The sequence below is a fragment of the Psammomys obesus genome, unplaced genomic scaffold, assembly GCF_907164565.1.
Source record: "Psammomys obesus unplaced genomic scaffold, mPsaObe1.curated_primary_1811, whole genome shotgun sequence".
Taxonomy (NCBI): Eukaryota; Metazoa; Chordata; class Mammalia; order Rodentia; family Muridae; genus Psammomys; species Psammomys obesus.
In genome coordinates this window covers 22,702,732-22,717,702 of record NW_026596134.1, presented here as the reverse complement: position 1 = coordinate 22,717,702, position 14,971 = coordinate 22,702,732, and the positions used below count along the sequence as shown (strand labels likewise).

The 14,971-nt window shown below is 48.6% G+C and overlaps 1 protein-coding gene across 10 annotated transcripts in view; it reads left to right on the top strand.

Annotated features, from left to right (window-relative positions):
* The window catches only part of Adck1 (aarF domain containing kinase 1), an 86,320-nt gene that overhangs the window by 23,147 nt on the left and 48,202 nt on the right, over positions 1 to 14,971 (top strand). For all 10 annotated transcript variants that reach the window (XM_055593035.1, XM_055593036.1, XM_055593039.1 and 7 more), the window contains one exon: positions 3,495 to 3,698. In XM_055593035.1, coding sequence (XP_055449010.1) covers positions 3,495 to 3,698 — 204 coding nt within the window. The remainder of the gene's footprint in view (positions 1 to 3,494; positions 3,699 to 14,971) is intronic.

The window sequence follows — 14,971 nt, the reverse complement described above, 5'->3', positions numbered from 1 at the left end:
AGCAAGGCTATTGGTAATGAGGTAATCATAAGGCAAGTTATTGAGCTGGGAATGAAAAGGAAGAAGGAGCCTGAGCTGGGGGACCATGCCAGCTGTTCTGTGATGCTCAGTGGGGATGGGAGGCAGGTGTTGGGCTCTCGGTGAGGAGGTGCTGCACCCATACACCCAGCTGATCAGTGAAGCCAGGTACTGGTAAGGGCACAGCTGGGGTCCAGTGAGCAAATGGGTGCCAGGCGGCAAAGGTCAGAGCAGAAATTGAGAGAGCTCTGAGGGGACCCTGAAGTCTGTGTGTGAGTATGTGTATGTGTGCATTTCTATCTTTTTTCTGCCTCCCTTTGTTCCCCCTCCCTTTCTCTCTTCTTTCTTTCCTCCCTGGCACCATCCCTTACTTTTTGTGTGAGGGCCTAGAACTAGCTAGTCCAGATGGGCCTCAAACTCATGAGCCTCCTGCCTCAGCCTGTAAGTGCTGGGATTACAAGGTCTGTGCCACAGGTGCTATTTGCATTTCTTGTATAGTGATGCTTTAAAGTGACAGTCTGTGAAATTAGGATAGTTGCTCTTACGTTGCAGGACACAGGCTTATTAGACTGAACCTAGTATAGGGAGGGGATGGGGATAGCTTTTCTGTTTTTTCTTTTGAGACAAGGTATAGTCTTGGCTGTCCTGGAACTCACTCTGTGCACCAGGCTAACCTGGAACTCACAGAGATCCTCCTGCCTCTGCCTCCTGAGTGCTGGGATTAAAGGCGTGTATCTGGCTGCATTTTGGATCTTAGCCATTCTGACTGGGATGAGATGAAATCTCAAAGTAGTTTTCATTTTCAGTTCCCTGATGGCCACAGATGTTTAACATTTCAAAAATGTTCTCAGCCATTTGTATGTCACCTTTTGGGAACTCTCTGTTTTATTAATTTTTAGGCATTCATTCCCTGGGAAGATTCATTTGTTTTCCCCCTGCCGCTTTCTATTAATTTCTGAGTACTGGCTGTATGCTAGACCAGGCTCGAGGCTTGATTTTATGTATTACTTTACTTAGCCACAGTGATGAGCATAGTTATTGTCCCGTTTCTGCTCAGGAAGAGACCAAGGCTCTGAAGTTTATTAATGAGGTTTGATGACAGGTAAGTAGCAAAATAGGATTTGGGCCCAAGTCCTTCTGACTCTAGTGTCAAGCCATAGACAAGTCACATGACCCTCCCTGTTTGTTCAGGGGTGAACACATCTTTTGGAGCCATCTAAAATGTATACACTGGATCCAACTGTCAGGCCTACCTTTTCCTAACCTGGTGACCATCTAGTACCTACCACGTGGAATGACAGGGCAGTTACCTTTCCTGCCTGCTGTTGCTGGTTTTGGCTCTGTGGCTGTATGTCCACCGCTCAGTGTATATCTGCACTGCAAGCCTAGAACATATAAACCCCGCCACAAAAGTCCATTTCCGTGCACTTGGCACAGAGGATGCAGGGCTGGGAGTCTGGCCAATGAAGGTGTGGACCATTCATCTCCAGGCTGTCAGACTTTGAAATTGTCACTAAACCCTGATATCCTTAATCATTATGGGCATATCAGAGACCTCTGTTCTGGGGCTGGGGAGATGGCTCAGTGAGGTGCTTGCCTTGTGAGTGTGAGGCTCTGGATTTGATCCCCAGAACCCATATGAAAAGGTGAGCATGGTGATGTGAGCTTGTAACCCCAGTGAGGCTCAGATGAGCAGTGGAGATGGGTAGATGCTTGGAGCTCATTGGCTATCCAGCCTACTCTGATTGGTGAGGTTCCAGCCTGGTAAGAGACTATGTCTTAAACAAAAGGGGAAAGGCAACTGAGGAGTGACATCTGAGGTTGTCCTCACACACACACACACACACACACACACACACATACACACACACATACACACACACACACAGGGAGGGAGAGAGGGAAGGAGAGAGAGTGTCAATCAGAGAGCCAGCCAGAGACAAAGACAGCAGAGACAGACAGGGTCACGGGGGAGGGGGAAGGGATACAGAGAGAAAGACACAGGGCTGAGGAGAGAGATACCTGGTTTCTAGAAGTGATACACAGATTAAAAAAAAAAATCTTCATTTGAATGCTTACTGTAGGACAGGTATGTACTTATATCAGGGCACTGGACAAATGCTTTTGCATTTATTATAGCTGCTGCTGTTTGATGGGCCTTAGTACTGTGGCAGCCATTAGCTCCTTAAAATCCAATCACTCATGTAATGATTCATGTTAAGTGATTTAACAGTGCAGTCCCTCAGCCACACTAGCCACATTTCACGTGCACAGTAGCCACTCTGTAGGCAGCAGAGAGAGCATTTCCATGTCACAGGAAGTTCACTGGGCAGTGCGTTGCCAGCTGGCGCTCATCTATCTATCAGTTCATCTTTCGTGTACCCTGTGTGTATGTGTACTCAAGGATGTGTGCTTAAGGACCAGAGCCGAGAGGGAGAAGAGGTCAGGAGATCCTGGAAGCTTTGTCCATCCAGCATACATGTATGGCTGGAAGATGATGCCAGGAAGAGAGAATCGTTCATTCCTCCATGGATTCCGAGCTGTCAGTAGGCTCAGCACCATTTGGTACCAAGTAGAGTGAATGACAGCCAGAGACTTTGTACAAAGTCAGTAACTTTCCCAAATGTTAGAATGAGCCCGGCTTCTGACCTGAAAGGACAGTGGACCTGTGGGAGTTGGAGCAGAGCAGAGAACCTAGAGTCTGCGTGTTACACTGTTAGCCGGCATTTTTATTTTTCACCATAACAAAATATTTTAAGTTTTCACTGTTGATGCTTCTTCTCTCTGAGTATGTCTGTGTGCGTGTGGGCATGTGTATATGACTGTGTGTTAGAAACTGGATGAAGGTGATGTCCATGTGTGCAAATAAAGCCCTAGATTTAGTGTTTTATAGCCTTTCCTTGGACATTCATTTCTATTTTCTAAATAAGACAACTGATTTTCTTATCTTTAAAGGTATCAACTCTGAACTACTTTGTGAGTTAAAAATATGATGTGTATGAGTAGTTATTATTATTTACTACTAGTGCTGTTATTATCCTGTCAGTGGTAGAGCTGCAAACAAACTTGAGGCGTTAGAGGGTCGAGGCGTAGGTGGAAAGAGTAGCAGCTCAGCACACCCTTGAATGCGTCAGTATATTAGTCTCGGTTAATAGCTGTGAATGCGCATTTTTAGGGGATTGAGGCTCCAACCAGTTAAACTTTGACATACTGGGAGGAGACTGGAAGATCAGGCTGTGTGCAGAGGCTAGCTCAGTATGACATTTGTATGGATTGCATTGGGTACCAGGCGAACATTAAAGTAAAAGATGAAAAGGGGCGTGTGTGTGTGTGTGTGTGTGTGTGTGTGTGTGTGTGTGTGCGTGCCCTAGGCACTGGGGAATCAACAAAGGTGTTTGAGCAGACAGGCAGAAGAAGGGAATGCCATCCAGGGAACAGGCTGCACTCACTTCTCTGGCTTGCCTGTCTTCCTGCAGGTGCATCTCCGCTCTGCCAGGCGTCTCTGTGAGCTCTGCTGTGCCAACCGGGGCACCTTCATCAAGGTGGGCCAGCACCTGGGGGCTCTGGACTACCTGCTGCCGGAGGAGTACACCAGCACGCTGAAGGTGTTGCACAGTCAGGCCCCACAGAGCAGCATGCAAGAGGTCCGACAGGTTATCCGAGAAGACCTGGGCAAGGAGGTACCTTGTTGTTCTGGAGCAGGGAGGGACCAGAATGAAAAGTGTGCCTTACAGAGGGCTCGGGCAGAGTTCTCCCTGCCCACGCCTAGGGTTCTGAGGATCTATCACTCACGCAGAATCAAATGTCTCAGCAACGTTCAGTGCTAACCAGGAGCTAGAAGGAGCCTCAGAGACCCAAGAAATACTAGCTGAAATTTGAGATGTCTGTATTCAGCTGTGTTGGCTGGTAACCTAAGAGGTATTCGGCTGCCTCAGTGCAACACGGTCAGCCCCTAGGGCTTACTGCATGCCGGTAACTGTTGTGCGCTACATTGTCACAGTTGGTCCTCACAGCAAGTGTGAGGTGAGAACTATCACTGACTCCATTTTGCAGCTGAGGAATGGAGGCTCGCACATAGTGCTAGAGTGTCATCAGCCTGCCATCCAGCTTACTGAAATGGCTTCTCTGGGTTGTATCTCATAGACACTTACTCAGCCTGTTTGATCTCCTCTCCCCAGGGATGGGCCACTTACTCGTGTCTGCCATCCAAGGTGCTCCATTGTCTATTGTCGGTGACCTCTGTCCCTGCTGGGTATGGTGTGGAATGCCTTTAATCCCAGCTCTTGGGAGGCAGAGGCAGATGGATCTCTGTGAGTCCAAGGCCAGCCTGGTCTACATAGTGAGTTCCAGGACAACCAAAGGTCATATACTGAGACCCTGTCTCAAAAACTATACTAAAAAAAAAAAAAAAAAAAAAAAAAAAGAAAGAGTTCCTTATAGTAGAGGCACTCAAGTCCCAACTTCTCATATCCATTCTGAACCCTGGAGTGACAGAGAAAAGTAGAGAAAGGTGTTACACTTTCCCCCTCAAGCTGGCGACCTGCGGGATGTGGTTTGTTTTTTATCTGGTGCTAAACTGGGTACAGTTGCTTGGACCCTCACTGGCTTGTTCTGGAGATAATGAGGGATTGGAGTGACCGTTGCAGGTGGCCTGAGTGGCAGGTCAGACCCAGCTTCAAGGTGTGCTCAAACGTGCTGCAATTTGCCCCCCCCCCCACTTGAGACCTCTCCTGGACCCTCATTCCCCTCACACAGTGCCTTGTCTCCTAGAGTTTCCTGAGCCACATGATCTGGAAGTCCAGCCTTCAGCAGCTGATGCTTCCCAGCTATCCTTAGGTTAAAAGCCTGGGCTTGGAGGGGCTACTCGGGGCTTGAGAGTGCCTGTAACCCTGCAGGGGTTCACATCGGCTCACTCACAAACACCTTTAGCTTCAGCTCCTGGGATCTGTTGGACTCTTCTGACCTCCATGGGCACCTGTGTACATGTGGCTTGCATGTGAGCATGTGCACATGTAAACACACGCACAGATAGGCAGAGAGAATAAAATAAAGCCCTTAATGAGTCTTTTGATGCCCACCTGCACATCCCACCTGGTCCCCGCCACCTACCTGTTTTAGGACTGCCTCAGTGTGGGAGCGGCTTGGTGGCTAGCATTTGGGCTTTGGAGCCACAACGTATGTGCTTAATGGGCAGCAAATAGAGGGTTGTGTCTTGTGGTCTGCCCATCGTCTCTCTGTGTACCCCTAGCCTTCAGTGCCTGTGGCCTATGGTCCCTGCTCTGCCTGGAATGCTTTTTACTATATACTCTATCTGCCAAGCGACTCTAGGCCAGTTGTCCAACTGTCCGTCCATCAAGCAAATGATAGGCAGAGTGCTAGATGCCGTTATGCCAAATAAACTGCAGCTTCCCTGGGAAGTCCTTGGCCTTCCTAGACCATCTGTATCAGGTCCATGCAACTCAGCGCTCTTCAAGAGTTGCACTGTAGCTTGATTGGAATCAGGCCATTCTGTAGTAAGTCAGAAAACCTTTAGGGAGGAAGACCGTGACAGTCCATTTTCTCCGGACCTGTAGCGCCAGAATAGTAAGGGATATAGTAGGAACCAATGTTTTTTTAATGGGCAGGTGAGCTCTCCTAGGTTATGCAAGGCAAGGCTGAGGATAGGCGAAGAGGTGGGATAGACATCAGTCCCCCAACCCTTTTTTTCCCTCTGATGCGTGGAGCTGACAGTAAGCATGCAGCACCCAGCTAAAGAGATATCCTGCATACCAACAATGGCTTGGCCTACAGAGAGGCTCATGGTACGACTCTGTGGGGTCTGGGTCTGGCACAGATGCTTCCAAGACTCCCTTGCTCCGAGGAACATTTGCTCCAGAAGGAGAGAAGAGGAATGATAGGCAGGTTGACTTAGGGGGAAAGCTGGAGGCTGGAGGAGCAGGGCTCGGGCAGAGGAACCCTGGGCAGCAGGAACAGGGTTGGCATGCTGCTAGCCTGCATGCCAGTTGCTTCAGGCTGAGGCTGTTGGCCTCTGGCTTCCAGCAGCGTGAGCTGCATCCCCCATCCCCTTTCCAACCTAAAACGAAACAAATCACTGTAATAACAGTGCTGAGCACATCACTGCTGGCACGTGGCAGCTCAGCAGGGGTGGATGTGGGGAGGGGTTGGTAGGAAAAGGTTAACCCTTGGAAACATCAGGGTAGGGAGTTCAGTGGCTCCTTCTAGATCCGGCCAGGGCAGAGGGAGGTGAAAAGTCAGAGGTGTCTGCCGTCATGGTGGGCCCACTCAACTGGCTGTAGGATGTTTGGGGTTGGAAGACATCTCCTGTGGATTCAGGGGGTCTTCTCCAGCTGCCTCCAGCTAAGTAGGCCAGTGGCTGTATGGCCATTGCCCCAGTTTGTCTCTAGTCCTCCTGAGAGAGTGAGGCTGTTGTCCAGGTCAGTTCTGCCAGGCTGTCTCTCACTTCTGGAGAGTCTAGAAACCCCCTCCGGTTTCTTACCACAGGCTCCATAGGTACCCAGTCAGAGCGCCCTTCTCCCTTGCCACCCCAGGTGGGTGGCATTTGTTCTCTGGTGACACACTTTTTTCATCTGTGGGTGGAGGGGAGGTGAAAGGAGCTGTGTAGGAGGCAGGGTAGGTGAGTGTGGGGGTGTGAGGGCGGAGGCAATCACTCACTTTGCCCTCCCTCCTCCTCCAGCCCCTCCCATGACACCGCTTGGGAAGAACTGTCTCGCTAAGGACAGGGTTGTTGGGCGGCACCAGTCCCCGCCCCTTCCAGCTGGAGGCCCTTCTGTGGCAGCCAGGCTCAACCCCTAGTTTCCAGGATGTAGTCAGAAGAAACTGAACATCCTGCATCACCATTTCCCTAGCTCTGCAGACCTTGGTTAAGTTCTAAGGTCATTCCAAGTTCAAACTCTGTGTGAGTGCGTCTACGTCTCAGACTACAGGCAGGAGCTTAGGGTGCTACTCTGGCCCTGACGGCCTAGTTCATGTGTTTCTTTAGGACCATTCTCATCCACAGGGTCCGTGAAAGTCTATTGTGTATTCAAGCCATTACCTGTTCCAGATAGTAAGGGTTGGCCCCAGAGGGTGTTCCCACTGTGGGGATGGCGCATAAGATGGAAGCAGCAGCGTTCCTGGACTCTCTGCCTCAGGATTACATTTGGTTCCGGATGCGTCCCAGCCCGTGGACTTCAGGTGGTACTGTCAGTGTAGAGCATAGGGACTGGCTTAGGAGAGTTCTGGGGCCACTTGGCTAAGTGAAGGGCAGCAGACATTAATAGGAGGAGGCCAAAAAGCTCGTCTCTAAAGAGACAGGGACATTTTCTTCTATCTCAGAAGTGACCTTGGTCTGGACTGAGTTGTGTATCAGCTCCATTCCCTGTGAATACCCATAGGGCCACAGGTCCAAATGCAGTACCTGCCTTGGCCAGCAGATGGCACCTAAGTTCACAAGTCAGGGATGTGTGTTGGCGTCCTGGCCCTTTCCTGGCAAGGGGTGCCTGGAAGGATAACATTCGGCCTGTTTTTATTCTTGGCTATGGTATAAGGAGGTCAGACTAACATCTCTTCATCGTGAATGGGGCGGGTGCAGGTCCGAGTCGTGAGGGTGTTGACCATTGCTAGCATTTGAGTAATTGTCAAAGGGTCTGTGTTTCAAAGGCTTGGACTTTGGGGTCATGGCATTCCACCTGTATAGGAAAAGGCCCACTGTGGGGACTTAGGCAGCCTGGAACTGTCACAGTTACTCTTCTTACTGCTGCAGAGAATACGCGATACTAGACAAGGTAAGGAAGGAGGGGTTTACGTGGCTCTCAGTTTGAGGGTACAGCCGACCCCGAAGGCGAAGCATGGCGGCAGGAGTGCGAGGCTGTCACAGTGCCCCTGCAGTCAGGGGGCAGAGGGCAGCCAATGCTGCTGATTAGCGCCATGTCCTTTTTTTTTTTTTCCCCAGTATGACACCCGAGTCTGCCACACACTTTTAAAGTGGAAAGGTGGATCTTCTTTCTCAACTAACACAACGTAGAGAAATTTTGAAGGACACTTGGAGGTTAATTTCTGTGATAATTCCAAATGCTATTCCATTGGCCACTAAGATCGACCGTCAACATTGAAGGGAGTTGTCAGCCCCTTGCTGTCCCTCCTTGCTTCCTGATCATGAGGCAAGCATTCTGAGCCCGCCCCACTTGCCCTCAGTCTTTGGCCTCTGCATGAGGCTTCGGAACAAACATGAGCCTTACATCTTCTTCATGGGGCGAGGACTCTGGACACTCCCACAGTTCTAACAAGCTGTGACTTGGCGGCTCAACACCTTTTCCTTTCTTTTTCCTTCTTTTTCTTGCTTGTAGCAATAGCTGGAATATGTGAAAAAGGAGCAGTTTCTAGACCCTGGATGTGGCCAATCATGGGTTGACGGCCGTGGCAGAAGATAGGCTGATCAAGGTGATGCCTGCCACAGGGGAGCCCGAGGAGCCTGCAGGAGAGAAAGGGGTCCCATTCAAGCAAATAGGGACTTTCTGAAACCCCTGGCATTTTACCCATGTTCTTTAAAGATGGGTGGGATTACAGAGGTTGCAGTTGGGAGGAGGGGGTCCCTGATGGATGAGATGGGCTTAGTGAAGGTGTAGTGGTTAGAGAGACAAAAGCCAACTGAGTTTTTTTGACTAGACTGCAGTATTTAGAGAGGCAAAAGCCAGCTGAGCTTTGTTGACTGGACTGCAGTGTTTAGGAGCCAAAGCGGAGGCTTTTTTTTTTAGTTTTATTTATTTATTATGTATACACTGTTCTGTCTGCCTATATGCCAGCAGGCTAGAAGAGGGCATCAGGTCTTATTATAGATGGTTATGAGCCAACATGTGGTTGCTTGGAATTGAGCTCAGGGCCTACGGCAAGAGCAGCCAGTGCTTTTAACCTCTGAGCCACCTCTCCAGCCCCAAGGCCAAGTTTTGAAGGGCCTACAATGTTTGTTTCAGAATCTGAGCCCAAGGGAGTGAATGAATTGGAGGGGGGCCTGGGCAAAGGAGGGCTGAAGGGACTGACATATAGGTAGTGGAGAAGGCAAGGGCCATCAAGACACGAGCCTGATTTTCTCAGTAATGCAGTGATTTTTGTTTGTTTGTTTTGTTTCTTCTCCGAGTAGCCCTGGCTGTGCTGGAACTCACTGTGTTGACCAGGCTGGTCTCAAACTCACAGAGATCTGCCTGCCTCTGCCTCCTGAGTGCTGGGATTAACTGTGTGTGTCACCATGTCCCACAGATGTGATTATCTTTTATAAGTGGGCAAGTAAGCTAGAAAAGAGTTTAGGGATAGTGGGACTAGGAAGTGATCATAATGGTTGTCAGCTACACTTGGCACAGCCATCTTTGATTACAGATACACACCTGCACATGTCTGCCCACAAACACAAGTAAGTCAGGATGCAACACATTTCAACAAATGACTCCAGCATGTAGATACAGTATGGACATTCATAATCTTAGCTCTCCAGAGGCTGAGCGAGGATCATGAGTTTGAGGCCAGCTTGGGGTATACAAGTGAGACTATGTTGAATAAAAAGGAAAAGACAACAGAGCAAGCAAAAGATAAATGATGGATGGAGGTTTGTTATTGTCATGAAATGTACTTGTGCTGGATGAGATATTCACCTCTGAAATGTTTGAGAAGCTCAATTGAATGAGGTCGCTGGCTAGACTAGTCTGGAGACTCGAGCCCTTGTTAAGGAGAGCACTTGTATGGTTTGTGCCCTCTGAAACATGTTTATGTTAGTCTTTTGCCATTGAACTCACCTACCAGGGCTTCAGGGATATAGAATTAGCTTTATTTTGTGGTTTTCTATAGTTGCCAGGGATGAATGCTATATGTTGCAAGTATTTAGTGTTCTTGGCAGAACACATGGCTGGAGTTTCTATGGAGATTCAGAAGAAATATGGGAATGTCATTGTACCAGTAGATACACCCATTTTTTTAAAATTAAAGTTTTATTTTTTTATATTAATTACAGTTATTCACTTTGTATCCCAGCTGTAGCCCTCTCCCTCAACCCCTCCCACTCTCACCCCTCCTCCCTCATCTCCTCCCATGCCCCTCTCCAAGTTCACTGAGAGGGGAGGTCCTCCTCCCCTTCCATCTGACCCTAGCTTATCTGGTCTCATCAGAACTGGCTGCTTTGTCCTCCTCTGTGGACTGGCAGGGGGAGGCGGTCAAAGAGCTAGCCACTGAGTTCATGTCAGAGACAGCCCCTGTTCCCCTTTCTAGGGAACCTACTTGGAGACTAAGCTGCCATGGGCTCTATCAGAGCAGAGGTTCTAGTTTTTCTCCATGAATGGTCCTTGGTTGGAACATCGGTCTCAGAAAAGGCTGCTGGATGCACCCATTTTTATATGAACCCACAGGGGGGATAATTTGTTTGTCATGTTTTGTTCTGGTTCAAATCAGAAGTTCAGAAAAGGTAAGAAACTCCTGCCCCAAAGATGTCAGTTGCTAGCCTGGCTCCGTGGTACACGCCTGTAATCCCAGCACTCAGGGAGGCAGAGGCAGGTGGATCTCTGTGAATTCAAGGCCAGCTTGGTCTACAAAATGAGTTCCAGGTCAGCCAGGCCTGTTACACAGAGAAACCCTGTCTTGAAAAACCAAGAAAGCTTGGTGGTCCTGGCCAGAAAGACAACACTGTGGGGTACAAGGACCAGCCAGAACAAAGGCCTGAAGGAAGGGGGGTCGGGGAAGGTAGGAGAAGGGTTAGCCTAGGCAGGGGAGCAGACAGGAGTGCTGCTGGCTCAGGGGAACCTTGGTGAGAAGTCAGACAAAATGGCTCCTGCAGGCAGCCTTTCCTCCAGGCTAGTACCTTTTTGCCAAGGCTGGGAACATTTTCATTCCCATGTTACCCTGGGTCATCCAGAGAAACTGAACTAATGAGATAGGGTTATATGTATCTTTATATGTATACATGCATATAAGTATGTACAAAGATGCGTTGTTTTTTAGAAATTGGATTATGTGTTTGTAGAGGCTAGCAAGTTCCAAATCTATAGGGTGACCCTGCCAGAATCCTAGTAAGAGCCCATGCTGTAGTTCAGGTTCAAACATGAAGGCCATTTGCTGGCAGAATTCCCTCTTGCTTCAGGGATATCTAATTGCATATGGAAAGCAACCTGTTTTACTAATAAATTGGATGGGAAGGTCTGTAATCCCAGTGCTGTGGAGGTGGAGACAGGGGGACTGAGGTTTGGAGGCCAGCCTGGTCTACATAGTGAGATGATGTCTTAAAACCCAAGGGCTGGGTTTGGGATTTCCAGTGTAGCTCAGTGGTAGAGTGCTTGCGTAGCTTTCTAAAGGCCCTGGTTTTGACCTCAGCACTGGGCAGAAGCAAAAGGGAAAATCCGGCTGGAGATACTGTAGTATCTCCAGTACTGTACTGGAGTACTGTAGATTCACTGCACGCAGACAAACCACCTCAACCCTCCCTGTGGCCCTTGAGGGGACCTGTGTGTTTGTGCTCTCAGGTCTGTATTGAACTGAGGGACAGGAGCCAAACTCCCTGTTGGCTAATCCGTGTTGTGGGCTTGGGCTTACGGTTTCCCATTTCCTTTTCTGTAGACTCTGTTGCCGGTGGGCTTGCTGTGGGTGAGCACAGGCGGAGTGTTAGAACGCTGGGTTCATCCTCCTGCTGCTCCCTGTCCTGTTATACATATGTATCTGTTGAGCTCCTCCAGTGCAGGTTAGTGTCAGCCCTCAGTCGGGGGGAGGATGGGGAGGTGGAGGAGTCCTTGCTCTTAGGGGCCCTTGTCCCCTTGGTCCTGCTGCTCTTACTCTGGCAGGGGCCTGATGAGGTCAGCTCGCCTGCTTTCACATCTCAGCTTGCCTCACTGGCCTGCAGTCATAGGATCACCTTGTTGGCTTCAGCTGTCCTTTGACCTGCTTCTTCTGGCCTGAATGCTACCTTTGTTTGTCCTGGCACCTGGCTTGTGTCCCCAGATTGTCTCTAAAAAGGCCACCAAGTGAGTGTTCTAGGACTGGAACAGAAGGCTCTGGTAGCCATGCAGCTGGTAGGAGGAAGCGGGTGAGCGGGGAGGGGGAATACCCCTCCTCCTGGCTTGTCCTCATCCTGCCTTTCCAGCAGATCTCAATAAAAAAAAAAAATACATTTATATTAAAAACATAATGAAGGATAAAAAACATTTTCCCCCAATAATGCCAAACATCAAAAGGAGATTCTTATCAATTATGAGAGAGAAAGATTTTGGCCATAAAATGGTAATTTAATGAGTAGGAGATGGATGGTGGGAAGCATAATGTCAGCCACAATGGATGGCCTGCCATTAGTCACTGGAAGAGAGGCGAGGCAAGGCCATGGCCACACAGCCTGGCTGGTCCTTTTTTGATGCCACTGACCCTAGTCCTGGCTTCCTTAATCTGCTCCTCTCTCTGCCTGCTAAGTCTCTGCTCCAGCCTGGGAGGCATTCTGTAGCTCTGCCCTTGCTCAGCCTGTTTCCCTTTCCATGTTCAATTTCTGCTCCGGTCTCCAGGGCATCTTCCCTCTGATTATTATAACTTAAATTTTTTTTTTTTTTTTTTTTTTTTTTTTTTTTTTTTGGGTTTGGTTTTTTTTTTTTTTTTTTTTTTTTTTTAATGTTTGAGGCAGGGTCTCACTATGTAGTTTCTGCTGTCCTGGAACTCACTCTGTAGACCAGACTGGTCTCGAACTCGTAGAGATCCACCTGCCTCTGCCTCTGAGTGTTGGGTTTAAAGGCGTGCACAACCATGCCCTGGTTTTTGTAACTTCTTCATGACTCATGTATACTTACTGTGGCTCTGTGTCTAAAGGAGGCCCCACAGTGAGAAGAGCAGGATCTGCCAGAACCTCTCAGCCTTGCAGCCTCTCCCGCCTCGGCTGTTCCAGGTCTCCTCTGTCTTCTTATTCTTAGGCTTACTTATTTTATTTTATGTGTATGAGTTGTTTCTCTACATGCACGTATGTGCACCATGTACATGCCTGGGCCCAAGTGGTCAGAGGGGAGAGTCAGATCCCCTGAACTGGGTCCAGATGGCTGAGAGCCACCATAAACTGCTGGGAACTGAACTGGGTCCTCTTCTGCAGGATTAGCCAGTGCTCTTCACTGCTGAGCTGTCTCCTGCATCTGTACTGTTTCATTCCATCTGCACTTCCCCTATGTGCTCATTGGACTTGTTCTCATTTTTTGAACCCTGAATCTAAACACCACCACCTACCTGCTACAGGGTAGCCACTATTCCAGGTGGAATCCTGAGGGGCAGCTTCCTGTGACGTTTTCTTATGTGGTTCCCTCAGGTCCCCTAGTCAGGATCAGTGGTCCTTTCTGGCAGTTGTAATTGGTCACTTTCCAATACTGAATCTCTCATGGTGCCCAACCTGGACTTGGTTATACAGCAGGTGTTAATAAATGTTGTCCTACAGAATTCTAGAATTGGGTTACTTCTGCTTCCTTGAAGCCCTCACTGACCTCCCCAGGCAGGTTAGATGGACCTTCTTGTGGATAGGAAGCATGTGACTTGGTCTCCAGTCCTATGCTTTGCCTGGTCAGTCATCTGTTTGTCTCTGCGCTGGCTTATGGTCTCATAGGGCAGGTTGGGATTCACTCAGGGCATGTCACAGGGCTTACATAAAAAAAAAAAAAAAAACCTTAGCAAAGGATTGTTAGGTGAGCAGAGCTTCTGTTTGACTTGGTACTGGAATCCTGCTTGGTACTGGAGTTCCACATACTCTCTGTCATCCTGGGTGTGATCCTTGTAGCCTTGGTTTGCTCGTCTGTAGACAGGAGTGATCAGAGCACCTGTGTATTAATAGGGCTGTGATAAGGACAGAAAGACATAAGGCATATTGGCACGCTTTGCCTGGGAAGTGATGTTTTAGGTAAGACCTCAGAAGCACAGACAAGAACAAAACTATAGACCAACAGAATGAAAAAGCTTCTATGCAGAAAACAGTCAACAGATTGAAGAGACAACCTGCAGAGTGGGAGGAAATATCTGTAAGCTCTCTCTTCAACAAAGGAATAATATCCATGGCTTATCAGAAACAAAACAAAATGAAAAAATCAAATACCCACCCCAATAGAAAAATAAATGACTCATTAAGAATTACATGTGATGGAATCGTCCCTCAATCACAGCACTTGGGAGGCAGTCAGGAAGATCTCTATGAGTTCCAGGCCAGTCTGCTCCACATAGTGAATTCTAGGCTAGCTACATAGTGAGACCCTGTCTCGAAAAACAACAAAAGCAAATAACAACAAGAAATAGGCTAGCCTGGAGTGGTGGGCGCATACCTGTAATCCCAGCACTTTGGGAGGCAGAGGCAGGTGGATTTCTTTGTGTTCGAGTGAGCCCAGGATAGCCAGGGTTTATCTGTAGAAACTCTGTCTCGAAAAACCAGAAAAAAAAAAATAGGACAATGTTCTCAAAAAAAGACATATGCATGGCTAATAAGTATTTGAGAAAAAGGCTCAACATCGCTAGTCAGGGAGATGTACATCTAGGTCACATGAACTGGCCCTGGTGGTATTCACCTGTCAGCCCAGCAGGAGGCCAAGATGGGAGGGTTCCTGCAAGCTGGAGTCTAGCCTGAGACACATAGTGAGTTCAAGAGTAGTCTGGGTTACATAGCAAAAACCCTGTCTTAACCCTCAAGCTCTTCACAGCCCACCTCCTGAAAATGAGATATCTCATATCGACTAAAATGGCTTTTAGCAAAAAGACAAGGATATAGAGGACAGGGAATTTTGCCAACTTTCTTTTTTTCCTTTTGAGATAGGATCTTGCTGTGTAGCCCTGGTTTGCCCGGAACTTGCTACGTGGACTAGACTTGTGGGTTCTCCACGGTTCTGGGATAATTGGCGTGCAGCAGCACTCCCTGCCTCCCCTGCACTTTTTGGTCTACCGTGGAAAACCAGGTGGAGGTTCCTCAGGAAGCCTGGATGAGGCT